The sequence below is a fragment of the Malus domestica genome, chromosome 12, assembly GCF_042453785.1.
Source record: "Malus domestica chromosome 12, GDT2T_hap1".
Taxonomy (NCBI): Eukaryota; Viridiplantae; Streptophyta; class Magnoliopsida; order Rosales; family Rosaceae; genus Malus; species Malus domestica.
The window spans coordinates 31,025,689-31,051,039 of record NC_091672.1 but is presented as its reverse complement, the minus strand read 5'-3'; the positions used below and the strand labels follow the sequence as shown (position 1 = coordinate 31,051,039).

The following is a 25,351-nucleotide window of genomic DNA, read 5'->3' as shown; positions in this document are numbered from 1 at the left end:
TACAAACAGAATTGCAAGAAATGTTAAAACAGTTGCATATTATTCATCAAATGTGCCGAATGTTGGGACATAAAACTCAGGATATACACAGATATGTCGCATAGACGGTGATCACTGATTTACAACTTGCAATTTCATGTTAGATAATGTTCACAGCTCAAGAAGTTATCCCATATCAACTGCATATCTTCCTTCAGTATCTCCGAAATTGAGCTGGCTTCGACATTCTCCTCCTTAAAATTGAAAGAAAAGGAGATTTCAGCACACGATAAACCTTCTGAAATAAATCTTCTATTTCAGCACATGAAAAAAATTGTCCCAGAGAAAAGGAAGCGTTTACCTGTAACTTTGACAGGACCTTTTTCAACATCAGACTTGTTTCCCAAGTAGCTTCCCCAGTTAAGGTTCTAAAATCAAATCGATCAGCATGTCTCACTTTCAGTCTCAGCGATGAATTTTTATACGTATTAGCTATCACATGCCAAACCCCAACAACTTTGTATTTATCTCCAGAAGACTCCTTTCCCAGAGGCCATCTCAACCCACCCTTCACATCTGGATCTAGAATCGCCAAACTAATCAGATCCCTAATGCTTTGCATATCATCATCCTGAAATATCAACAATTCACATGATCACAGAACCTCAATCCAAGCTGCATAAGTTCAGGTGTGCATCCAATATGGTAAAACCTCATCGTCCAGTTACATTTGCAAAAAATATCCTATTGTTTGTTTTGATTGTGGTTCCATGATAAATAGGTTATAAATAATTGCTTTTCTGAAACAAGAAGGAATAGAAATGTAAATTTATAAAGGACAGTGTGAAGCAGCTTACAGTCAGATCTGTTACGAGTCTCTTTGTGCATAGCATTAGTCTCAGGTCCAGATTCTTAGTAGTGCATGAAATGTCCACGACCATGTTACGCAGTTGATTCAGTTCAATCTAAAAGAAAGTTGGTGTTGCAATGTAAGTCTTAGTAAACAAACTCTACACCAAGCAACAGGGAAGAGTCTGGAAAACATTAATGACAGGAAAAGCTCCTCAGTCCTCACCAATTATTCCAAAAATTGGAGAGCTTAATCACATTCAGTGGTTGAACATCTAGTTATCTTATAACACTCATATTTTGCAGCATACTATTTTTTATCTAAATTATCTAATCAATATCGTGCTATTGACGCAACATATATGGTTTCATCAAATTTAGTTGGCATGAATTGGAAAACTTGCCTTGTAGAGTTGTAGCATTCCATGTTCTTTCATTACACGACACTTGCAGGAGAGAGTTGAATCTGGCCTCGTAGAATCAGACAACTATACAAGAAGAAAATAAATGAGTAATTCAATGGCTAAAGTCAGAACTATGGAAAACATGAACTAAGAACTCAGTAAGTTGACATGTCTAAAAGAAATACCTTTACTTGGTATACGTCTTTCTCCTCTTCGAAATCAACTCCAACTTTCGGGACAACCTCCTTTACAATCTTTTCCTTATATGAAACAGGGATGTTTGTGTGAAATGATTTCCTCAACTGTTTCAAGGTTTCAGTAGACAAATTTTTTGTGATAGATTCCATGTTAACCGACGGGCTCCTGATACAAAGATTTCAACAAAAAACTGTCTTTCATCTGCTCATGTACAACAAAGGAGAAGTACAAAATTCTTTTCTGTTGTTACAAAACTGATGTGAAATATGAGATGATTGACAGTGATTAAGCATCGATACCAAAATATAACTGTACCAAGTATCGAAAACCAAGGGCGGAGTTTTAGAATTGCTTCACTGTCAAACTCGGCATCCTACCTCTAAAGCTAAAATGCCAAATGTAACCTTTTATCATAGTACAGACTATTTGTTCTTACTACAACCAGTATTCTGAGGTGGATAAAAGAACAACATAAAGGTAAAAAGGATAATCATATGAAAAAATCAACTAAATGAATGGCACAATAGGCTCAATAGCTAACCAATGAATCAGAAAATAGAGAAATCTAACCTGCGAAACAGTACTTTCCCCACTCTGGCAATCAAAGTAGGATTTACTCCTTTGAGCTTTGCGCACTTCATTTCATTCCTCACATGTTTAAAAGAAGAAACTAAGTCTTCCAGCACATTTTCTGTTAGAGATTCCCCGGGGTTTCTTGGCAAATTCCATTTCACCTCACCGCCTTCTGTCACGTATCAACCATGAAAAACAAAACCAAACACATCCACAACCCAAGTAACAACATACAAGATAAACGCACAAAAAGAAATGTTAGAGTACTAACCATTATCTAGACTAGTATTGATTAAAGCTAGACGGTTTTCTCCAACTTTCGGCTCAGTGGACTCCAAGCAAATGGGCTTAAGATTAACAGAAGGCGGAAATTGGTTCTCCTCATCCAAACCAATCGTCAGCCATCTTGATGTAGAATGGTCTGCATAAACTATTTTTCCAGTCCATTCCACATTAGACTTATTATATGGCTTGTCTTTGAAGTTTTTCTTGAATTGAGGCGCAAGCAGCTCTGGAGTCGGCAGTGGCCTCTCCGGTTCCTTCGAGTGCCGCTTGTGCGGAGGAATGTAAGCCATTGTAAAACTACAACTTAAGCTTAAAAAACCACAAAGATCAAAGTGAGGGCAACAGAAAAACGAAATGAAGAAAGGATTAAAAACAGAGTACTCGAATTTATGCAGCAAGACGTGTTCTTTCTCATGTTTATTTAAGAATATCAAGCTTATCTCTAAGTTTCTTGGTTAATTTAACTATTTACTTCCAATTGGTTTCTGAGAAAATCAGAACTTTCATTTGTTTCGGAACAATTACAAAAATTAAAAAGAAGGGTTGAGTTAATAAAGTGAGAATCTGATTATGGTAGGGTTCTTTCCTAAAAAATTGATCAACTGGGTAATCATTATTTATCAATTTCTTGGAGCAAAACATATCTTGGAATTCATATGAACACAGAACAGAGAGCAGATATGATTCAAACCATCTATAAGTAGAGAGACAGAGAGAGAAGATGAAGGAGCTAAGCTTACCCAGTAATCACTACACAGAGGCAGACTGAAAGTTGAAATCTTGATGGAAGAGAAATTTGATGAAGATAAAGAAATTGGGGTGATCAACCGCCACTTCTTTCACTGTATTTATATGTTCTCACTGTCTGCATTGCCTTGTGAGGTTTTAAAGAAAATAGAAATGGAATGGAATTCGAAAGATCGCACCTTTACTCTTTATACTTAACCCATAAAAATAGATAAATTCCAACTTGCTAGAGGGTTTTTCTTCTTCTTTTGTCATTTTAGAGACAACTTGCTGGAGGGTTATAAGTTTTTTGACGGTGCTATCTACGCGCATTTTTTTACTTATTACTTTTTTTTGTTAAATGTTATTTTTTAATAATTTTTAATTTATTCGACTTGACAATCAAAAATTAAGAAATGAGTGTAAGATATAAAAAATGATGTATAGATAACATCTTTCATGTTTATGACAAATCTTGTCAGGGTATTTTCTTTATCTTTTTGCTAATTAACCTCACTGGAGGATTTTAAACTTTTACACCGCATAAAATATTCCTCCTAGAGTAGCTATTAAGACGAATAAACGAATAAAAGTAGCTTTGTGCAATTGAATTTTTATTTGTATTTAAGGGTAATGCTATAGAGATTATTAATCTAAATCATATTTTGTAAACTATATGACGTAATTATTGACGATTGAATTATTACTTATGTATTGATCAACGTGTTTATTTACTATTGGTGACAAATCACATAATTTAGAAATATAGTATAAAAAACTGGTTTACCAAACATTACTCTTCTGTTAAATTCTTAAAGCATCTCCAATAGGAGATGTAAATTATCTTGAAGTACTCATGTTACAACACAAAAGCCATTTTTGGGGTTCAGTGGGCCAGAAATTTGGAAAGCAAATTATCTATCCCACCGAAAAATGTAAAAAAAAAAAAAAAATATATATATATATATATATATATATATATTTCGTCTCCTCAAGTTTTCGTTTAATTTCAAAGGAAACTTTAACGAAAAGTTCCCGGTATCACTTTAATGAAAAACCATATTTTTACACTAAAAAGTCAATTCTGGTACTATTCACTTTACCCTTTATTTTGTCTTTATCATTAAAACTCAAAGTTTTCAAACTCTTTCATTAGTTTTCCTAATTTCGAATTCGTACGTATTTCAATTTCATATAACGATTCACTATTTTATACCAATATCATACATTTGTATCAATTTATGTTAGTTTCTCCTTGAAGAAGACTCTTCTGCCCTGCCAACAAATCAATATGAAGGAAAAAAAAAAAAAAAAAAAGAACCCTCCATCTTCGCCATCAGAAAGTTAAAATAACCAAAGGACAACTTAATTTACAAACATTTGAATTTTTAACGTGTGATGTAAAGTGTTGTTCGTCGTTATCTTAGTTAGAACCTCAAGACTACACACACACACACACTCCACCTGTTATCAATTGTACTTTGGGGTAGAACCTCCTAAAATGAAACATACGGAAGCAAAAGTTATCCTCATATCACAAACACCTAATTAAGCAAAGCAAATCAGTCTCCCAATAAGCACTTAACTAGGACTACAAAAGTTTAACATCCTGATATCACAAACACCTAATAAATCAAAGCAAATCACAGATTTACAACATGCAGTTTCACGTCAGGAATCCTTCACAGCTCAAGAAGTTGTCCCATATCAGCTGCATGTCTTCATTCAGTATCTCAGAAACCGAGCTGGCTTCGGCATTCTCTTCCTGAAAATTGGAAGAAAAGGAGATTTCAGCACACGATAAAACTTCTCAAATAAACCTTTTAATTCAGCAAATGAACTAAAAGAAATTGTCCCAGAGAAAAGGCAGCGTTTACCTGTAACTTTGACACGACCCTTTTCAACATCAGAATTGTCTCCCACGTAGTTCCCCCAGTTAGGGTTCTAAAATCAAATCGATCCGCATGTCTGACTTTCAGTCTGAACGATGAATTTTTATACGTATTAGCTATTAAGTGCCAAACCCCATCAACTTTGTATTTTCCGGAAGAATCCTTTCCCGAAGGCCATCTCAACCCGCCGTTCACATCTGGATCTAGAATCGCCGAATCAATCAGATTCCGAATGCTTTGCATCTCATCGTCCTGAAATAGCAACGATTCATATGAACACAAAACCTCATTTCCTCAAGCTGCATAAGTTCAGGAATGCATCCAATATGGTTAAACCTCATTGTCCAGTTACATTTAAGAGAAAATGTTCTATTGGTTGTTTTGGTTGTGGCTCCATGATAAATAGGATATAAATAATTGTTTTGCTGAAACAAGGAATAGAGATGTAAATTTCTAAAAGGTACTGGGTGAAGCAGCTTACAGTCAGATCGGTGACGAGTCTCTTCGTGCATAGCATCAGTCTCAGGTCCAGATCTTTGGTAGTGCATGAAATGTCCACGACCATGTTACGCAGTTGATTCAGTTCAATCTAAAAAGAAAGTTGGCATTGCAATGTAAGTCCTAGTAAATAAACTCTACTCCCAGCAACAGGGAAACTTAAGAGGGGGAAGAGTCGAGGAAATATCTTCATCCAATTTAGTTGGCAGGAATTAGAAAACTTGCCTTGTAGAGTTGTAGCTTTCCATGTTCTTTCGTTACACGGCATTTGCAGGAGAGAGTTGCATCTGATCTGGTGGAATCAAACAACTAAACAAGAAGGACATAGATGAGTGATTCAATAGCAAACGTTAAAATTGTAGAAAGCATGAACTCAGAACTCAGTAAGTTGATGTGTCTAAAGGAAATACCTTTACTTGGTATGAATCTTTCTCCCCTTCGAAATCAACTCCAATTTTCGGGACAACTTCGTTCACAATCCTTTCCTTATATGAAACTGGAATGTTTGTGTACAATAATCGTCTCCATTGTTTCAAGATTTCAGTACACAAATTTGTTCTGATGGCTTCCATGTTAACTAAACGGCTCCTGATTCAAAGATTTTAACAAAAATTGTTATACAACTGTCCTTGTACAAAACTGATATAAAGTATGAGATGATTGACAGTAATTAAGCATCGATAACAAAATAATATTGTATCAAGTATCGAAAAACAAGGGCAGAGTTTTAGAATCCTGCTTCACTGTCCAACTTGGCATCCTACCTTCTAATCTAAAATGCCAAATGTAACCTTATATCATAGTATCGACTATTATTATATTGTTCTACTTCAACCAGTATTCTGAGGCGGATAAAAGAACAACATAAAGGTAAAAAGGATAATCGCATGAAACAATCAACTAAATGACTCAGATAAGGAAGAAATCTAACCTAAGAAAAAGTACTTTCCCCACTCTAGCAAGCAAAGTAGGCCTTCCTTCTTTGAGCTGCGCGCACTTCATTTCATTCCTCATGTGTTTAAAAGAAGAAACCAAGTCTTCCAGCACATTTTCTGCTATAGATACCCCAGGGCTCCTTGGCGAATTCCATTTCAACTCACCGCCTTCTGTCACGTATCAACCATGAACAACAAAACCAAACATATCCACACAACCCAAGTAACAACATGCAAAGATAAACGCATTAAAAGAAATGTTAGGAGTACTAACCATCATCTAGACTAGTGTTGATTAAAGCTAGACGATTTTCTTCAACTTTCGGCTCAGTGGAATCCAAGCAAATGGGCTTAAGATTAACAGAAGGCGGAAATTGGTTCTCCTCACCCAAAGCAACGGCGCACCATCTATATGTAGAATGGTCTGCATGAGCTATTCTTCCAGTCGGATCCACATTATACTTGTTATATGGCTTGAATCGTTGAGCACGCAGCTCTGAAGTCAGCAATGGCCTCTCCGATTCCTTCGAGTGCCACTTGTGTGGTGGAATGTGAGCCATTCCAGAACTAGCACTTATGCCTATAACAAAGATGAAAATGTGGCCAACTGAAAAAAAGAAAAGAAAAAAAAGAGACGATTAAAAACAGAGTACTCATACCACCACGAATACCTCTATAGCCTTTGCCACGACCACGGAAGGTACCAGGACGACCGCCACGAGCAGCAGCGGGAGCAGTGGGTCTAGTATCAGAAGGGAAGACAGTATGCATCCTTTGTTTCAGCTCATCAGTGAGCAGAAGGGCCTCTGAAGCACTGTGAGATATGGCTTCATCACGACCCTGAGCAGTGGGCTGCAAATCATAGCGTTCGCGCAGACAGGTCCATGCAGAATGAGAACTGGTTTTCCCGATTAGGGCAGCCAACACAGTGGGATGAACAGAGCTCTTGATCCAGGACATGACCATAATATCTTGTTGAACCCATGCTTTAAACTCCGGATTCAGAGTAAGTTTGCCCTCATCATCTTTGAGAAAGGCAGGAGGACATTTGCTAGTGCCATCAACAAAGGAGACGAGATTCCTGCTACGAAGCAAGGGAAGCATCTGGGCTTGCCAGAGAGGGTAATTGGTAGGGTCAAGTTTAATCGTAAGAAAGTTGGAAACGTTGGAAGAGCTGGAAGAGTTAGACGCCATATGAAAGAAAAAGGAAATGCTTAGGATGAAAATGCTTTGAATATACTCAGCTCAATGAATTACGAGTAAGGCTTCCCGTCGTTATATCGGATGGGGTTTTTATTTTTCTTTTTCTCATACAACTTGCTGGAGGGGTTTTTTTCTTTGCCTTTTAGATACTTTTTTGCTTTTCCTTTTCCTTTTAGAGACAACTTGGTGGAGGGTCATATGTCTTTTTTGTGGAAAACCTTGCCGGAGGGTTTTTTCTTTAATTTGTGCTTATTAACCTCGCTGGAAGGTTTTTTATTTTTTTTATTTTAGCTTTATGAAAATGAAATTCTATTTTAATTTAATTTTTAGAGCATCTTCAATAAGATATGTAAAGGGGTATGCTATCCACACACTCCTTGATAATTTATGTTGACACGCCCCGACCCTGATATTCCCCGAATACCAGGACCGACACGTGCTGGCCGACACCCGGGGGTGACAAAAGCCATTAATTGATACAAAAGCTAAGAATAAGAAATAAATAAAGGTTAGAAATTTGAAATACAATGAGTTAACAGTTTAGGAACGTGCTCAGAGCATACAACTAAACCTAATCACTACGAAGAATTAGGATAAAATTTAATGAATAAAGGAGTGAGTCCTACATTCGAGAGGATCCGAAGATGCTGCTGCGGAAGTATCTTGACGCTGGGATTAGGTGCCTTGATTCTAAGTCCTGAATGGGGGCACAAAACAAAGGTGAGTGGACCAAGTTTATAAATACAATAATAATAAAACAGTTATCAAGATACTAACCCCCAAAGTTTATATAAATGAAAACTACTAGCATAATAAGTGATTGATTTAATAAAAATCCTAGCATGCCAAAGTATCTCAAAAAGCCATATCGCGGAATAACATCGCGGAAATCAAAACAGTAAACGCATCATAAATCGTCCCGTAGCCAGAGATAACTACCACCCGGCCCAATGCCTCTTCATGTCCCTCAGCCCGTAGCTAGGGATTATTTCTCCCGGCCTAAATGCCAACACCAGATCCTCGCCCCAGGCGGCATAGTGTCCACTAGGTACGCACAAAATGTTACGCCTCTTGTAAATACCACTTCATAGCGTAGGTTACCGATCATCGTCTACACTATAAAGAGGGGTTCAAAACATGTTCTAGCATCCTATCGTCATCTGTCAGATAGTCTACCAGTTCATGGTTTTTATAGAAAATACGATATATTAAAATATAGCTCAAAATAGGCCAACAATTAATTCCTCACCAAAAACACGAGACGATAATCAATATATTAAAACAACAAGCTCCACATAAATCAGATCATAAATTTGTAGGCATGCTAATCAATTATGCAATTAAACTATGAAATCATGTAATTTTAGAAGGGGTCCACTCACAGTACTTAGTTGCCAAAAGCTGCGCCACTAGCAAAGACGGAAACGTCACAATAATTGCCCCTAAGCACATTAAAGAGTCCAATAAATAAAACTATATAATAGCAATTGAATTTGGGAAAACGGACATTGGAAACGGATTCAGAACGTCGAATTACCCTAAGAAGGGTCCCGGACGAAAACCCGAAAAGTCAACTTTAAAGTCAATGTTGACCGGAGGTCAACGATCAAATTAGGTCTAACGGGTTTTAGGCTTGAAATCCGGATTAGGGTTTAGGTTAAATAGGATTAGGATTTATTGGGTTTTGATTTTAGGGTTCTAAGGTTAAAAGGGTTTAGGGTGAAAATGGGTGGTTTGGGCTTAAGCCCAAACCCAAACAACTAACACACACACACACCTAATACACACACATAAAGCCTGGCCCTAAGGCCTCACAAAAGGGCTGGGCTCGGCAAGGAAGGCCCAAAGCCTTGGGTTTTGGTGGGTCGCCGGACCCAATGGGAGAGAAAGCCGGAAATCGGCCGGAAAACCACACTCGCTTTAAACGGCCATAACTTTGTCAATACTTAACGAAATCAAGCGAGAAAAAAAACAAAAGTTGTAGCCCTTGAAGAGACGAAGATAATGGTACCTCACACGACGTCTAAATCGCCGTGTTTTGGCCGGAAAATGCCTCGAAAGCCGTCGGAATCGCCGGAAACTGGGTAAGATTCAAATGAGTATAACTTCTTCAATACTCAACGAAATTGAGTGAAACAAAAAGGAAAGTTGTAGTACCCAAGGAGACGAAGAGATTGATACCTTACACGCCGGCCAACTCGCTTTGTTTGGCCGGAAATGGCCTCGAAATGGGCGGTGCTCGCCGGAGCTTACTCCGTGCCGTCGAACTCGCAGGGCAGGGTCCGGGGTTCGTTGCGAGCCTCTGTTCGATGGTGACTCGGTCCTAGTGAGTCCGGGGGAAGAGAGAGATGCGAGAGGTTGAGGGAGAGAGGTACGGGAGAGCTGAGAGGGAGAGAGCTAAGGGAGAGTTACGGGGGAGAGAGACGAAGAAGAAGGAAGAGAGAGATGGGAGGCTGGGGACAGAAATCAGGGGTGGGTCCCCCTTGACTCACCAATTAAGACTTTAAAACAATTTTTAAATAAAATGGGGTTGTGGTGTTTCATATGTTCGTTAATTTTCTTCAATTCATCCGATTCGAAATTAAATTAATTGAAAAAAAGGCAAGTTTTCGAATAATTTGTGCCACTTGAATAAAAAAACCAATTGAAAAAAGGATATTCATTATTAAAAAAAATCAATTTGAAGAAAACTCTTATGCTATGACAACAAATCAATATGAAGAAAAAAAACCCTTCATCGTCGCCATCAGAAAGTTAAAAAAACCAAAGGACAACTTAATGTATAAACATTTAGATCTTTAACGTGTGATGCTGAATGTTGTCCGTCGTTAAAAAACTAAAAGACCTTGCAATAGCTTCGTCGAAGGTATTGTAGAACCTCAAGAGTAAATAGACACTCCACCAATTATCAATTGTACTTTGGGTAGAACCTCCTAAAATAATACATACTCAAGCAAAAGTTAACATCCTCATATCGCAAACACCTAGATTAAGCAAGCAAATCACTCTCCCAATAAGCACTTAACTACGACTACAAAGGTTTAACATCCTGAAATCACAAACACCTAATTAAACAAAGCAAATCCCTGATTTACAACATGCATTTTCATGTCAGGAAACGTTCACAGCTCAAGAAGTTGTCCCATATCAGATGCATGTCTTCCTTCAGTATCTCAGAAACCGAGCTGGCTTCGGCATTCTCTTCCTGAAAATTGGAAGAAAAGGAGATTTCAGCACACGATAAACCTTCTCAAATAAATCTTTTATTTCAGCAAATGAAGTAAAAGAAGTTGTCCCAGAGAATAGGCAGCGTTTACCTCCAACTTTGACAGGACCTTTTTCAACATCAGACTTGTCTCCCAAGTAGCTTCCCCAGATAGGGTTCTAAAATCAAATCGATCCGCATGTCTGACTTTCAGTCTGAACGATGAATTTTTATACGTATTAGCTATCAAGTGCCAAACCCCATCAACTTTGTATTTATCTCCGGAAGAATCCTTTCCCGAAGGCCATCTCAACCCGCCCTTCACATCTGGATCTAGAATCGCGGAATTAATCAGATCCCAAATGCTTTGCATCTCATCGTCCTGAAATAGCAACGATTCATATGATCACAAAACCTCATTTCAAGCTGCATAAGTTCAGGAATGCATCCAATATGGTTTAAACCTCATCGTCCAGTTACATTTACCGAAAATATTCTGTTGTTTGTTTTGATTGTGGCTCCATGATAAATAGGTTATAACTAATTGCTTTGCTGAAACAAGAAGGGTACTGGGTGAAGCAGCTTACAGTCAGATCTGTGACGAGTCTCTTCGTGCATAGCATCAGTCTCAGGTCCAGATTTTTGGTAGTGCATGAAATATCCACGACCATGTTACGCAGTTGATTCAGTTCAATCTAAAACAAAGTTGGCAATGCAATGTAAGTCTTAGTAAACAATCTCTACGCCAAGCAACAGGAAAACTTAAGAGGAAGAGTTACGGATATATTAAGGTATTAACAATGTGGAAATGCTGCTCGCACATTATTCCACAAATTGGAAATGTGAACAGTAGATTATATCTAATCAGTATCATGACAACTCCATCATGGAACTGATGCATCATGTACCATTTACCATTTCATCCAATTTAGTTCGCAGGAATTCGAAAACTTGCCTTGTAGGGTTGTAACTTTCCATGTTCTTTCATTACACGGCATTTGCAGGAGAGAGTTGCATCTGGTCTGGTGGAATCAGACAACTATACAAGAAGGACATAGATTAGTGAGTCAATAGCAAAAGTCAGAATTGTAGAAAGCATGAACTCAGAACTCAGTAAGTTGATGTGTCTAAAAGAAATACCTTTACTTGGTATGTATCTTTCTCCCCTTCGAAATCAACTCCAATTTTCGGGACAACTTCGTTCACAATCCTTTCCTTATATGAAACAGGAATGTTTGTGTACAATGATCGTCTCCACTGTTTCAAGATTTCAGTACACAAATTTGTTCTGATGTCTTCCATGTTAACTAAAGGGCTCCTGATTCAAAGATTTTAACAAAAATTGTTATACCACTGTCCTTGTACAAAACTGATATGAAGTATGAGATGATTGACAGTAATTAAGCATCGATAACAATATAATATTGTATCAAGTATCGAAAATCAAGGGCAGAGTTATAGAATCCTGCTTCACTGTCCAACTTGGCATCCTACCTTCTAAACTAAAATGCCAAATGTAACCTTCTATCATATTATCGACTATTATTTTGTTCTACTTCAACCAGTATTCCGAGGCGGATAAAAGAACAACATAAAGGTAAAAAGGATAATCGCATGAAACAATCAACTAAATGACTCAGATAAGGAAGAAATCTCACCTACGAAAAAGTACTTTCCCCACTCTAGCAATCAAAGTGGGCTTTCCGCACTTCATTTCATTCCTCATGTGTTTAAAAGAAGAAATCAAGTCTTCCAGCACATTTTCTGCTATAGATACCGCAGGGCTCCTTAGCCAATTCCATTCCAACTCACCGCCTTCTGTCACGCATCAACCATGAACAACAAAACCAAACATATCCACACTACCCAAGTAACAACATACAAAGATAAACGCATTAAAAGAAATGTTAGAGTACTAACCTTCATCTAGACTAGTGTTGATTAAAGCTAGACGATTTTCTTCAACCTTCGGCTCAGTGGACTCCAAACAAATGGGCTTAAGATTGACAGAAGGTGGAAATTGGTTCTCGTCAGGCAAAGCAACAGCGCACCATCTATATGTAGAATGGTCTGCATAAGCTATTCTTCCAGTCCAATCCACATTAGACTTGTTATATGGCTTGACATATAAGTTTTTCTTGAATCGTTGAGCAAGTAGCTCTGAAGTCGGCAATGGCCTCTCCGATTCCTTCGAGTGCCACTTGTGTGGTGGAAAGTGAGGCATTCCTGAACTAGCACTTATGCCTATAACAAAGATGAAAATGAGGCCAAACCAAAACAAAAAAGAAGAAAAAAAGAGGATTGAAAACAGAGTACTCATAACAACACGAATACCTCTATAGCCTTTGCCACGACCGCGTAAGGTGCCAGGACGACGGCCACGAGCAGCAGTGGGAGCAGTGGGTCTAGTATCAGCAGAGAAGACAGTATGCATCCTTTGTTTCCGCTCAGCAGTGAGCAGAAGGGCCTCTGAAGCACTGTGAGATATGGCCCCATCACGATCCTGAGCAGAAGCCACGGTGCTTTCACATGCAGGGCCAACATTGTTGAGAACAATGGCAGCAATGTCTGAGTCAGAAACAGGAGCACCAGATAAGGAGAGGCCGTCAGCAAGGGAACTGACACGACTGAGAAACTCAGAAATGGAGGAGTCGCCACGGTGGGTGTTCATCAGCTCACTGCGAAGTTGAAGAAGACGGCCAGTGGGCTGCAAATCATAGCTTTCGCGCAGACAGGTCCACGCAGAATGAGAACTGGTTTTCCAGATTACGGCATCCAACACAGTGGGATGAACAGAGCTCTTGATCCAGGACAAAACCATATTATCTTGTTGAATCCATGCTTCAAACTCCGGATTCACAGTATCAGTAAAAATGCCCTCATCATCTTTGAGAAAGGCAGGAGGACATTTGCTAGTGCCATCAACAAAGGAGACGAGATTCCTGCTACGAAGCAAGGTAAGCATCTGGGCTTGCCAGAGAGGGTAATTGGTAGGGTCAAGTTTAATCGGAAGAAAGTTGGAAACGTTGGAAGAGCTGGAAGAGTTGGACGCCATTTGAAAGAAAAAGGAAATGCTTAGGATGAATGATTTGAATAAACTCTCAGCTCAATGAATTATGAGTGAGGCTTCCCCTCGATTTTATAGGATTACAACTTGCTGGAAGGGTTTTTTTTTTTTTTTTTTTTTTTTTTCAAGAGACAACTTGGTGGAGGGTTATATGTTTTTTTTTGTGACAAACCTTGCCGGAGGGTTTTTTCTTTAATTTTTGCTAATTAACCTCGCTGGAGGTTTTTTTTTTTTTTTTTTTTCATTTTATAGACAACTTGGTGGAGGGTTATCTGCTTTTTTTGTGACAAACTTTGCCGGAGGGTTTTTTATTTAATTTTTGCTAATTAACCTTGCTGGAGGGTTTTTGTTTTTAATTTTTTTAATTAGTATGTTAAAAAACCCTCAAAATAATTGGAAAATTTGTTATTTCCACTTCATTGCCACGTGTCAATCATCAACCTCCTCTCTTTTTCTCTCTTTTTGACCCCCACTCCGTGACCTCCTTCTTCTTCATCTCTCCCTCCCGTAGCCCTCTCAACTCTCCCGTGCATCTCTTTCTTCCTCTCTCCCTCTCTCCCTCAAACTCTCGTCTCTCTCTCTCTCTCCTTGGACTCTCGAGGACCTTAGCACCACTAGGAGAGACTCTCCACGAACCAGGACCCCTCTGCCCGCGAGATTGACGACACGGAGCAAAGCTCCGGTGGGCTTTCCTTCCCTTTTTCGTTGGAGTAAGTTTCGAATCTTTCCTTCTCGTTGTTAGAAGAATCTTTCCTTCTCGTTGTTAGATTGTTGTTTGGTTGTAATTTAGAAGCTTGAACCTTACATTTTTACGTAGGTTTTTGCTTCGGAACCGTTGTGGGTGAGCACACCCATTTTCCGGCGAACAGTGGACCTTGGGAGCTTTTTCCGGTTACCTTCGACCGAGTTACGGTGTTTGGAAGGTAGCAACCTCTTTCTCTCTTCTTGTTCTTCATGGTTGTACCTAGATCGGAGCTTGAAACCTTAGTTTTCAGGTGACCGGAGCTGTAGCAGCTCCGGCCTTCTTCTTCCTTGACACCAGGCCGTTTGGCCTCTCCCCTTTCCCTCGGGCCCCAAGCCCGTTTTGCCTTAGCCCAGTACCCTAACCCATTTAGTTTTTATTTTTAGTTATAGTTTTTAGTGGCCTTGGGCCGGTTTAAATCAAGGGCTTAAAGCCCTGTTTTCTGTTAGTGAGGCCTTAGGGCCTTGTGCCCGTGTGTGTGCATATGGGTTGGGTTAAAACCCAAACCCCAATTGACACCCTAATGGCCTTTTAACCCTAAACCCATCCAACCCAATTTCCCTTATTTAATTTAGTTCAAGCCCAATCTTTTAGAAAATCATTTTATGTATTAATTATATTTTTGTGCTTAGGTAAAGTTGCTAGTGGAGAAATTCTATATCCTTATTCGCGCGATTCTTCTGCTAAGGAATATTTGTGAGTGGACAATTTCTAAAATTACATGATTTTATAGTAATTGCATAAATGATTAGCATGCCTACGAATTTATGATTTGATTTATGTGAAGCCTAATGATTTAAGATATTGATTAGCGTCTTGTGTTTTGGTGAGGAATTAATTGTTTACCTATATTGAACTATATTTTAATATATCGTATTTTCTATAAAAATCATGAACTGGTAGACTATTCGATGGATAACGATAGGATGCTAGAACATGTTTTGGAAACCCCTCTTATAGTATAGACGATGGATGACTTTATACTATGAAGTGGTTATTTATGAGAGGCGTAACTTGAAACACCCCAACCCCATTTTATTTAAAAATTGTTTTAAAGCCTTAATTGGTGAGCTTGTGGGGCCCACCTTGTTTTATTTTTCTTGTGTTTTTCCAGTCTCTCTCTCTCTCTCTTCTTTTCTCTATCTCTTCCGTGCTCTTTCTCAGCACTCCCTCCTTCTCCCCGTGAACCAAAACCACACACCCTCACTTCCACACCACCATCATCTCTGGAACTTTCTTCTCTCTCCCCTGTCTCGGCGAAGCTTCGGGACACCCAGAGAACACCCAAGTTCCCCCCAACGACTCCGACGACTTTCGAGGCCATTTCCGGCCAAACCACGGCGAGTTGGCCGGCGTGCAAGGTATCAATCTCTTCGTCTCGTCGAGTAGTACAACTTTCCTTTTTTGTTTCACTTAATTTCGTTGAGTATTGAAGAAGTTATACTCATTTGAATCTTACCCAGTTTCCGGCGAGTCCGACGGCTTTCGAGGAATTTTCCGGCCAAACCATGGCGAGTTAGACGTCATGTGAGGTATCATTCTCTTCGTCTCTTCGAGGGCTACAACTTTCGTTTTTGTCTTGCTTGATTTCGTTGTGTAGTGACAAAGTTATAGCCGTTTAAAGTTAGGTGGTTTTCCGACCGAATTTTCGGCCTTCTCTGTCTCGGCAAAACCAGGCCACCGGCCTTCCTTTTCCTTTCCCCTTGGGCCTTAAGCCCGTTAAAACCCCCCAGCCCTTTAGTTCTTTTTTTTGGGTTAAACTCAGTTTACTACCCTCAAGTTTCGTGGTTTTCAACATTTAGTACATCAAGTTTTTTTCGTCCCAGAGTCATACCTAAAGTGTTAATTTTTGGACAGTCTCATATGTCCGTTAGTCAAACTGTTAACTCTGCCGTTAAATGATGACGTGGCGCCCATGTGGACAATGACTGGGCGCCACGTGTCATTAAAAAAATTAAAATTTTAATTAAATAATGTAAAAAAACATAAAAAAACCAAAACCCCCTTTTTTCCTTCCCCTTTCGTCTTCCCCACTAGAACCCCTTTTTTCCTTCTGGAAGACCCTCCACGGTTCCACCTCTCCACCCCTCCACCCCCTTCGTCTTCTCCATTCCCTTCACCCCCTTCGTCTTCTCCATCCCCTCCATAGACAGAACCAAAACCGAAACCATGGGCAGTGAGAAGAGTGAAAGTTTCAATGGCGACACCATGGGCTGTGAGAGCCGAGCTCCCCAAAGGTCCTGATCTGTGCGCTGACCGCTCCATTCTGAAAAATGGGTCTTCCTCCGCTCCCCATCGCGACCTCGTTTTCGTCGTCAATCCCAGCGGTCTCTCTCTTTCTCTATTTCTCTGTTTCTCTGTTTTTATAAGTTTTGTGGGTGTGTTTTTATGATTTTTGTGGGTTATTGAAATGGGAAATTGGAGCAGGTGTAAATGGGAGGACAGGGAAGGAGTGGAAGAAGCTGCTTCCATAGATCCTTGGTCTTTGAGGCGGCGCGTTGGAATAAGGTGGTAGGGGGTGTGGAAGTGCAGAGGGAGAAGAGAGGGGGGTCGGGGTGGGGAAGACAAAGGATTGATTAGCTAATTAGTGTTGTTAATTGCGCTTTGTAGCAGCCGGTGAAGAAGATCCCGTAGACGATTGAGAACACCAGGGAAATCGATAAGACTGTTTGCAAGCCCGACGATGAAGAGGTTCATTTTTTCCCTTTTCGATTGTGTTTTATTGGCTTACAATGTAGCAAATGTGGAAAGATTTGTTTTTATGCGTGGAAAATTGAATGATGGTTTGGTTAATTTTGGCTTGTGTTGTGTGTTGGTTTGCAGCTGTTTGCTGGAAATGCCGATGAATTCAGGGGATCTGGGGAGAAGGGGGAAGGATGGATGTGCGGATGTGCGGATGTGCAGAGGGAGAAGGGAGGGGGGTCGGGGTGGGGAAGACAAAGGGGATTTGCGGAATTTTTTTTTTACTTTATGTAATTAATTATTTTAATAGTTTTTTTTTAATGACACGTGGCGCCCAGTCATTGTCCACGTGGGTGCCACGTCATCATTTAACGGCAGAGTTAACAGATTGACTAACGGATGTATGAAACTGTCCCAAAATTAACACTTTAGGTATGACTCTGAGACGAAAAAAACTTGATGTACTAAATGTTGAAAACCATGAAATTTGAGGGTAGTAAACTGAGTTTAACCTTTTTTTTTTTAATTTCTTGTTCTTTTTAAAACCCTCCCCAAAGGCCTTGGGCCTTATTTAAACTGGCCTTGGGCCGGTTCCATTTAAAAAGGGGCTTAAAGCCCTGCTAGTTTTTGTGAGGCCTTAGGGCCTTGGTGTCGTGGGTGTGTGTGTATGTATTTATGCATGCCGTGTGTGTGTGTGTGTGTTTTAGGGTTTGTGTAGTGTGTGAGTGTGTGTGTGTGTTGTGTGTGAGTTTGGGCTTAAGCCCAAACCACCCCTTTTCATCCTAAACCCTTTTAACCCAAAAAGCCTTAGAATTCCAAAACCCAATAAATCCTAATCCTATTTAACCTAAACCCTAATCCGGATTTCAAGCCTAAAACCCGTTAGACCTAAATTGACCGTTGATCCCCGATCAACGTTGACTTTAGGGTTGACTTTTCGGGTTTTCGTCCGGGACCTTTCTTAGGGTAATTCGACGTTCTGAATCCATTTCCAATGTCCGTTTTCCCAAATTCAATTGCTATTATATAGTTTTATTTATTAGACTCTTTATGTGCTTAGGGGCAATTATTGTGATGTTTCCGTCTTCGCTAGTGGCGCAGCTTTTGATAACTAAGTACTGTGAGTGGACCCCTTCTAAAATTACATGATTTGATAATTTAATTGCATAAATGATTAGCATGCCTACGAATTTATGATCTGATTTATGTGAAGCCTGATGATTTAATATATTGATTATCGTCTCGTGTTTTTGGTGAGGAATTAATTGTTGGCCTATATTGAGCTATATTTTAATATATCGTATTTTCTATAAAAACTATGAACTGGTAGACTATCTGATAAATGACGATAGGATGCTAGAACATGTTTTTGAACCCCTCTTTATAGTGTAGACGATGATCGGTAACCTATGCTATGAAGTGGTTATTTACGAGAGGCGTAACATTTTGTGTGTACCTAGTGGACACTATGCAGCCAGGGGCGAGGATCTGGTGTTGGCATTTAGGCCGGGAGAAATAATCCCTAGCTACGGGCTGAGGGACATGAAGAGGCATTGGGCCGGGTGGTAGTTATCTCTAGCTACGGGCGCAGAGACTTAGGTGCAGGCATTGAGCCGGGAGATATATTTATTCAGTGATCTTTCTAGCAGCACACCGCGCTTCCGAGACGATTTATGATGCGTTTACTGTTTTGATTTCCGCAATGCGTTTCCGCGATGTGACTTTTGAGATATTTTGGCATGCTAGGATTTTGATTTAAATCCATCACTTATTATACTAGTAGTTTTCATTATTAAACTTTGGGGGTTAGTATCTTGATAACTGTTTTATTATTATTGTATATATAAACTTGGTCCACTCACCTTTGTTTTGCGCCCCCATTCAAGACTTAGAATCAAGGCACATAATCCCGGCGTCAAGGCACTTCCGCAGCAGCATCTTCGAGTCCTCTCGGGGTAGGACCCACTCCTTTATTCATTAAATTTTATCTTAATTCTTTTTAGTGATTAGGTTTAGTTGTATGCTCTGAGCACGTTCCTAAACTATTAACTCATTGTATTTCAAATTTCTAACCCGTATTTATTTCTTATTCTTAGCTTTTGTATCAATTAATGGCTTTCGTCACCCTCGGGTGTCGGCTAGCACGTGTCTATCCTGGTATTCGGGGAATATTAGGGTCGGGGCGTGTCATAACTATTTGTGCGTACCTAGTAGACACTATGCCGCCTGGGGCGAGGAACTGGTGTTGGCATTTAGGCTGGGAGAAATAATCCCTAGCTACGGGCTGAGGGACATGGAGCAGGTATTGGGCCGGGAGTTGGTAATCTCTGGCTACGGGCGCAGAGACCACGGAGCAGGCATTGGGCCAGGAGTTATATTTATTCGGTGATCTTTCTAGCAGCACACCGCGTTTACGAGACGATTTATGATGCGTTTACCGTTTTGATTTCCGCGATGCGTTTCCGCGATGTGACTTTTGAGATACTTTGGCATGCTAGGGTTTTTATTAAATCCATCACTTATTATGCTAGTAGTTTTCATTATTAAACTGTGGGGGTTATTACTTTGATAACTGTTTTATTATTATATATATATGAACTTGGTCCACTCACCTTTGTTTTGCGCTCCCATTCAGGACTTAGAATCAAGACACCTAATCCCGGCGTCAAGGCACCTAATCCCGACGTCAAGGCACTTCTACAGCAACATTTTCGAATCCTCTCGATGTAGGACCCACTCCTCTATTCATTAAATTTTATCTTAATTCTTTTTAGTGATTAGATTTAGTTGTATGCTCTGAGCACGTTCCTAAATTATTAATTCCTTGTATTTTAAATTTCTAACCCTTATTTATTTCTTATTCTTAGCTTTTGTATCAATTAATGGCTTTCATCACCCTCAGGTGTCGGCCAACACGTGTCTATCCTGGTATTCGGGGAATATCAGGGTCGGGGCGTGTCAAGTACATTAATATTTTTACACTAATGGGATGAGAGTTAGGCTAACCTATACAATGAGCAACCTAATTTGGTATCGAATTCGTCATCAACGAGATTTGAACCTAAGACCTCTCATTTTTAAATAAAGAGGCATACCACCGGATCCTATTACTGAATTGCCACTAGAGGATATAAAGAATAAAATTAGCTTCGTGAAATTGAAATTCTATTTTAGTTTAATAAAGAATAAATTATCTAGGAATGCTCATTTTACAACTCAAAAGCCATTTTTGGAGTTCAGTGGGCCAAAAATTTGTGATGCAAATCATCTAACCCACCGAAAAATGTTAAAAAAAGGTAGATTACATTTTTTTTTCTCCTCAAGTTTTCGTCCAATTTCAAATTCGTATGTTTTTTAATTTTTTCAATTTCATACGACGACTCACGATTTTGTATAAATGTCTTAAATCTGTATCAATTTATGTTAGTTTCTTTGTTATTTGTCCATGTGGATGTAGTTGGCCCCACAAAATTTGTGCCGCGTGAATAAAAAACCAATTAAAAGATAGATATTCATTATTAAAGAAAATCAATTTAAAGAAAACTTTCTTCTCTGACAACAAATCAATATGAAGAAGAAACCCTTCATCTTCTTCATCAGAAAGTTAAAAAATGAAATTACAAATTAATGTATAAACATTATTTGAATCTTTAATGTGTGATATTGAGTATTGTCTGTCACCAAAAAGTTAAAAGATTTTGCATTAGTTTATCAGAACTTATTGTAGAACCTCAAGCGTATATATAGTCCACCTATTTATCAATTGGACTTTAGAAGAAATTTTTGTGTGCCGGGAACATGGTCTGGCACACCATGTAATAACATAATTGGCTGGATACTTAAATTTTTTTTTTTAACTAATTGTATTATGATACTTGAGTGTACCCGGTAGTGTTCTCGGAACGTTGAAAAAGTTCTCGAACTTTAGGTAGAATCTCCTAATACGATACATACTCCAGCAAAAGTTAACATCCTGATATCACGAACACCTAATTAAGCAAAGCAAATCACTCTCCCAATAAGCACTTAATTGCGACTACATAGGTTTACAACGAAGCAGCACACGATTACTTCATTAGTGAGAGGTTGCAGCATGCACGTAGTTTCATTGCATGTTAGAAAAGGTTCACAGCATATCAACTGCACATCGTCCTGCAGCATATTAGAAATCAAGCGGATTTTTGTTGACTGATATTGACTCAAGTGAATGCCATATAATCTGCCATGTCATCAATATTTCTGTTAAAAGTTAGTTAGGAGGGTTATGTGTAGCTTACACAGTAAGCAAGGTAGTTAGACTACTAGAGGGATATAAAAAGGCCATTTGCAGTCTAATGTTTGTAAGAAATAACCATTCTATCAATACAAAACTTTTCATATTCTCTCTAGTTTTATTTCCAGGTCTTCTTCTACATTCTCTATATTCCTTCTTTCTTCTTTCTTCTGTAATTCTAATCTTCTTTGTTAAGATGGTATCGAGCCAAGGTTGATTTTTTTTTTGGGATTTTCTTCCGCTGAGTAAGTCTTGGAGATTGATCGTTGAAGGCGTTGTTGGAGTTCTTGGAGGATTGGTGCTGTCTTGATGAATTTTGGGTCGAGGATCTTTCAATCAGGTTGTTGGTTTCTTTCGTTATTCTTTGCACATCAAGTGTTTGTGTTTTTACTTCAGTGAAGATATATGGCGATTTGGGTTGTTTCTTGTGGTTTTTCATATATGGGTTCCTTGTTGGATTCGGTTAAGGCTGATGCCAGACAATAGCAGATTTATATTTGTGGTGTGATATGGTTGAAGTTGTTCATTTGTGATATTGCTGAAATTTTAGCTTTTGAAGTATATACATATAGAAGGCCGATGCCAAGAAGTAGTGCAAATATCTTGAAGTAGTGATCATTGTTGTAGTTTGGAGTTAAACAAATTTGTGATTGAGATTGTTTGCTTGTCAGTAATACGTGATAAAGATGTCTGATAAATCAGTACGCATTGAAAGTTTGCTTGGTATGTTAACTGTGAAGTTGCAAGATGACAATTTTGTTAAGTGGAATTATCAGTTTCAGTCTGTTTTACGAGGGTATGATTTCTTTGAATTTTTTACTGGTGAGTCTCCTTGTCCACCAAAGTTTGTGATTAACACTGAGAGTGGAGTGACTACAGAAATCACAGCAGCTTATAAATCTTGGGTTCAGAAAGATATGGCACTATTGAGTCTGTTAATTGCTACTTTGTCGGATGATGCTATGGAATATGTCATAGGGTGTAAAACGTCTCATGAAGCTTGGGTAAACTTACAAGACCGATATGCGTCCGTGTCAAGGGCTAGGATTAATCAACTCAAAATTGAGTTTCATACAATTCAAAAAGGCAGTGATTCTATTGACAAGTATTTGCTTCGGTTGAAAGCCATTCGTGATCAGCTTGTGTCTGCAGGGGAGAGGATTACTGATAATGATGTTGTTATTACTGCTTTATCTGGATTACCATCGGAGTTTGATATTATCAAGGCTGTAGTTTTAGCAAGGGAGACTTCTATTCCACTGAAAGATTTCAGGGCGCAGTTGATTGGTGTTGAATCTGCTATGGAAGCAAGAGTCACTACTCTGGCCAGTGGCATGGCTACAATGTATGTTCAAGGAGATAGAGTTACAGGTGGTCATCAGAATTCCGGGTATTCACAAGGAGAGAGTTCAAATGCTGGTTCACACACTGGTGATACTTAAGGCTATCAAGGGAACAACAGGTTTCAAAACAGAAATGGGTTTAATAATTCTCAGGGGTCTAATACTTCTCAGAACTATAACAGAAGTGGTTATGGGTCTTTCAATAATTCAAGGCCTTATTACAATGGGAATAGACAGAGATGGGGAAACAACTATAATAATTCTTCTACTGGGAATAGGTCTTCTTGGAATGGTAATACTACCTTCAAAACAGGTCCGATAGTTGAATGTCAGATTTGTTCTCGCAGAGGTCATACTGCTGCCACTTGTTCGAATATGACTGATGGTTATCAGGTTCTAATCTGTCAAATTTGTGGAAAGAAAGGTCATCATGCTCTGGATTGTAGACATAGGAATAACTATTCCTATCAGGGGGCACCTCCACCTCCTTCTCTTACTGCATTTTCTGCTCACGCTCCATCTCACATGACTGCTGCAGAATATGGTCAGAATGTTCAACATTTCTCTGCAGCTGATACATGGGTGTTGGACACTGGTGCTTCACACCATATGACATCTAATCTTGGGAATCTCAATCAACCTGTGCAGTATAATGGTGATGAGAAAATCACTATTGGTAATGGGGAAGGTTTGGCTGTTACTCATATTGGTTCTACAACACTTTCAACTCCACCACATTTACTGTTTTTCAAGAATGTCTTACATGTTCCAACCATTACTGTTAATCTCTTATCTGTTAAGAAATTATGTGAAGATAATCATTGCTGGTTTATATGTGATGAGAGTGTCTTTTTTATACAGGACAAGGCAACAGGAATGATGTTGTACCACGGCAAGAGTAGGGGAGAGTTATATGAGATCCCTGTGATTGTGTTTTCAAGGAGATTGGTTGCTGGTCAAAATAAAGCTGTTGCATTACTTGGGAAAGCTGTAAAGACTTCTGTTTGGCATAAGAGGCTTGGGCATCCTTCTGCCGAAGTGCTTGATGTTATGCTTCGAAATGTTGGACAGCCTGTTAGTGTAGATTCATCACCTTCTGTTTGTTCTTCATGTCTTTCTGGAAAAATGTGTAGACAACCCTTTCCTGTCAAAGAAACTAGGGCTAGTTCTATGTTTGAAAAAGTACATTCTGATATTTGGGGGCCTGCTCCAGTTAAGTCTCTAGAAGGGTTTAGATACTATGTAAGTTTTGTGGATGAGTTCTCAAGATTTGTATGGATCTTCCCTATTATCAATAAATCTGAGGTTTTCCAAGTCTTTGTTAAGTTTTTTGCGTTTGTTACAACTCAGTTCAATTCTATAATTAAGTGCTTACAGACTGATGGTGGTTCTGAATATATGAGTAACAGATTTCAGTCTTTTTTGGCACTCAAAGGAACTGCACATTCCATATCATGTCCTTACACACCTCAGCAGAATGGTCTTGCTGAGAGGAAACATAGGCACATCGTAGAGACTGCTATCACACTTTTAACCGAGGCTGAAGTTCCATTACAGTTCTGGAATTATGCTTGTACTCATGCTGCATTTCTGATTAACAGAATGCCGTGTAAGGTTTTGGGGATGAAGTCTCCATATCAGCTCATGTTTAAACAAGACCCTGTGTTGCATACATTGAAGATATTTGGATCTGCAGTTTATCCATTCATAAGGCCGTATACTAAACATAAATTGCAACCTAGGTCGAAGCAATGTGTTTTTCTTGGTTTTGTGGCTGGATATAAAGGTGTAGTCTGTTATGATTTGAGTAGTACTAAACTAGTATTGTCAAGACATGTGGTGCATGATGAGACTACATTTCCATTTAAATCAAGACTGCAGTTGTCTTCTGGGAAGTTCAATAAGGTCCAGAGTACAACAATGTTTCCAATCATGGTTCAAATACCATGTTTTGCTCCTGATCCCATATCCTCCCCAACCCTTGCTGGGTCATCTGCCAATCCAGATATTATGGAAGATCAACCAATGGATAGCTTACAGGTTCCAAGCTCATCAAGTCAAGTTTCTCAGGATCTCAATGCTCATACTCATAGCTCTCATACTCTCTTAACATCACCTCCAAGTACAATATCATTGTTGCCTGTCCATAGTTCTTCTCAGTTAGAGGTAATCCTACCAATCTCTTCTCCTGTGGTTGAAACTAATGAAGAATCAGCTCACAATATGGTCACCAGGTTGAAGTCAGGTACCATTTCCCGAATATCTTACACAGGTTATATTGGTTCATTTCCAGAATTACAAACTCTCCAGATGGATAATGAGTGTGACTTTACTGGGGGATTTTCATTTATTGCTGCAATACAGGATTTGGAGGAACCCTCAACATTCCGAAAAGCTTCTACATGTCCACATTGGCAAAGTGCAATGCAAGAAGAGTTTAATGCACTCAAAGCTCAAGGAACTTGGCAATTGGTTTCTTCTCCACCAAATAGAACTA

At 39.1% G+C, this 25,351-nt stretch overlaps 3 protein-coding genes and 2 long non-coding RNA genes across 11 annotated transcripts; 1 reads left to right on the top strand and 4 right to left on the bottom strand.

Moving 5' to 3' along the window:
• Nucleotides 1-21: 21 nt before the first annotated feature.
• On the bottom strand, nucleotides 22-3,255 carry LOC103451111 (uncharacterized). 2 transcript variants are annotated; one of them, XM_029090183.2, is made up of 8 exons: nucleotides 3,029-3,255; nucleotides 2,275-2,597; nucleotides 2,001-2,172; nucleotides 1,418-1,595; nucleotides 1,233-1,316; nucleotides 837-944; nucleotides 341-610; nucleotides 22-233 (listed from the first exon to the last, which is right to left on the bottom strand). In XM_029090183.2, exons 2-8 carry the CDS (start codon nucleotides 2,576-2,578, stop codon nucleotides 135-137), a joined length of 1,215 nt encoding a protein of 404 aa, XP_028946016.1. In that variant the 5' UTR covers nucleotides 2,579-2,597; nucleotides 3,029-3,255; the 3' UTR covers nucleotides 22-134. The 2 variants fall into 2 exon arrangements, with proteins under 2 accessions (XP_028946016.1, XP_028946015.1); XM_029090182.2 differs by having other exon boundaries at nucleotides 2,001-2,175; nucleotides 3,029-3,253.
• Nucleotides 3,256-4,523: 1,268 nt separating this feature from the next.
• On the bottom strand, nucleotides 4,524-7,686 carry LOC103451112 (uncharacterized). 2 transcript variants are annotated; one of them, XM_070809294.1, is made up of 8 exons: nucleotides 7,011-7,686; nucleotides 6,614-6,919; nucleotides 6,336-6,507; nucleotides 5,815-5,992; nucleotides 5,630-5,713; nucleotides 5,388-5,495; nucleotides 4,892-5,158; nucleotides 4,524-4,779 (listed from the first exon to the last, which is right to left on the bottom strand). In XM_070809294.1, the coding sequence occupies exons 1-8, from the start codon at nucleotides 7,531-7,533 to the stop codon at nucleotides 4,681-4,683; spliced, it is 1,737 nt and encodes a 578-aa protein (XP_070665395.1). In that variant the 5' UTR covers nucleotides 7,534-7,686; the 3' UTR covers nucleotides 4,524-4,680. The 2 variants fall into 2 exon arrangements, with proteins under 2 accessions (XP_070665395.1, XP_008388768.3); XM_008390546.4 differs by having other exon boundaries at nucleotides 6,336-6,510; nucleotides 7,011-7,666.
• A 342-nt stretch (nucleotides 7,687-8,028) lies between these two features.
• LOC139189947 (uncharacterized) lies at nucleotides 8,029-9,624 on the bottom strand. The gene is made up of 3 exons (XR_011573741.1): nucleotides 9,554-9,624; nucleotides 8,925-8,984; nucleotides 8,029-8,239 (listed from the first exon to the last, which is right to left on the bottom strand). It is a non-coding gene; the product is annotated as an uncharacterized lncRNA (long non-coding RNA).
• An 810-nt stretch (nucleotides 9,625-10,434) lies between these two features.
• Nucleotides 10,435-13,939, bottom strand: LOC103451113 (uncharacterized). Of its 2 annotated transcripts, none has more exons than XM_008390548.4 (8): nucleotides 13,082-13,939; nucleotides 12,668-12,991; nucleotides 12,406-12,565; nucleotides 11,888-12,065; nucleotides 11,703-11,786; nucleotides 11,335-11,442; nucleotides 10,860-11,129; nucleotides 10,435-10,747 (listed from the first exon to the last, which is right to left on the bottom strand). In XM_008390548.4, the coding sequence occupies exons 1-8, from the start codon at nucleotides 13,800-13,802 to the stop codon at nucleotides 10,649-10,651; spliced, it is 1,944 nt and encodes a 647-aa protein (XP_008388770.2). In that variant the 5' UTR covers nucleotides 13,803-13,939; the 3' UTR covers nucleotides 10,435-10,648. The 2 variants fall into 2 exon arrangements, with proteins under 2 accessions (XP_008388770.2, XP_008388771.2); XM_008390549.4 differs by having other exon boundaries at nucleotides 12,406-12,562; nucleotides 13,082-13,910.
• A 388-nt stretch (nucleotides 13,940-14,327) lies between these two features.
• On the top strand, nucleotides 14,328-20,243 carry LOC103451409 (uncharacterized). 4 transcript variants are annotated; one of them, XR_011573738.1, is made up of 6 exons: nucleotides 14,328-14,524; nucleotides 14,632-14,737; nucleotides 15,189-15,917; nucleotides 16,020-16,088; nucleotides 18,299-19,193; nucleotides 19,874-20,243. It is a non-coding gene; the product is annotated as an uncharacterized lncRNA (long non-coding RNA). The 4 variants fall into 4 exon arrangements; XR_011573740.1 differs by lacking the exons at nucleotides 18,299-19,193; nucleotides 19,874-20,243 and adding exons at nucleotides 17,170-17,247; nucleotides 17,380-18,292; XR_011573739.1 differs by lacking the exons at nucleotides 18,299-19,193; nucleotides 19,874-20,243 and adding exons at nucleotides 17,167-17,247; nucleotides 17,380-18,292.
• Nucleotides 20,244-25,351: the final 5,108 nt, after the last annotated feature.

What these genes read in the sequence shown, in the direction of transcription:
- LOC103451111 (XM_029090182.2), bottom strand. Translation starts at nt 2,578, where the DNA reads ATGGCTTACATTCCTCCGCACAAGCGGCACTCGAAGGAACCGGAGAGG. An exon ending in GGGAAAGTACTGTTTCGCAG is followed by an intron (nt 1,596 to 2,000) that starts GTTAGATTTCTC and finishes TCTTTGTATCAG; the next exon opens with GAGCCCGTCGGTTAACATGG. An exon ending in GACTCGTAACAGATCTGACT is followed by an intron (nt 611 to 836) that starts GTAAGCTGCTTC and finishes TTGATATTTCAG; the next exon opens with GATGATGATATGCAAAGCAT.
- LOC103451112 (XM_008390546.4), bottom strand. Translation starts at nt 7,533, where the DNA reads ATGGCGTCTAACTCTTCCAGCTCTTCCAACGTTTCCAACTTTCTTACG. An exon ending in AAGATTCATACCAAGTAAAG is followed by an intron (nt 5,714 to 5,814) that starts GTATTTCCTTTA and finishes CTTCTTGTTTAG; the next exon opens with TTGTTTGATTCCACCAGATC. An exon ending in GACTCGTCACCGATCTGACT is followed by an intron (nt 5,159 to 5,387) that starts GTAAGCTGCTTC and finishes TTGCTATTTCAG; the next exon opens with GACGATGAGATGCAAAGCAT.
- LOC103451113 (XM_008390548.4), bottom strand. Translation starts at nt 13,802, where the DNA reads ATGGCGTCCAACTCTTCCAGCTCTTCCAACGTTTCCAACTTTCTTCCG. An exon ending in TCGTGGCAAAGGCTATAGAG is followed by an intron (nt 12,992 to 13,081) that starts GTATTCGTGTTG and finishes TCTTTGTTATAG; the next exon opens with GCATAAGTGCTAGTTCAGGA. An exon ending in CAACACTAGTCTAGATGAAG is followed by an intron (nt 12,566 to 12,667) that starts GTTAGTACTCTA and finishes GATGCGTGACAG; the next exon opens with AAGGCGGTGAGTTGGAATGG.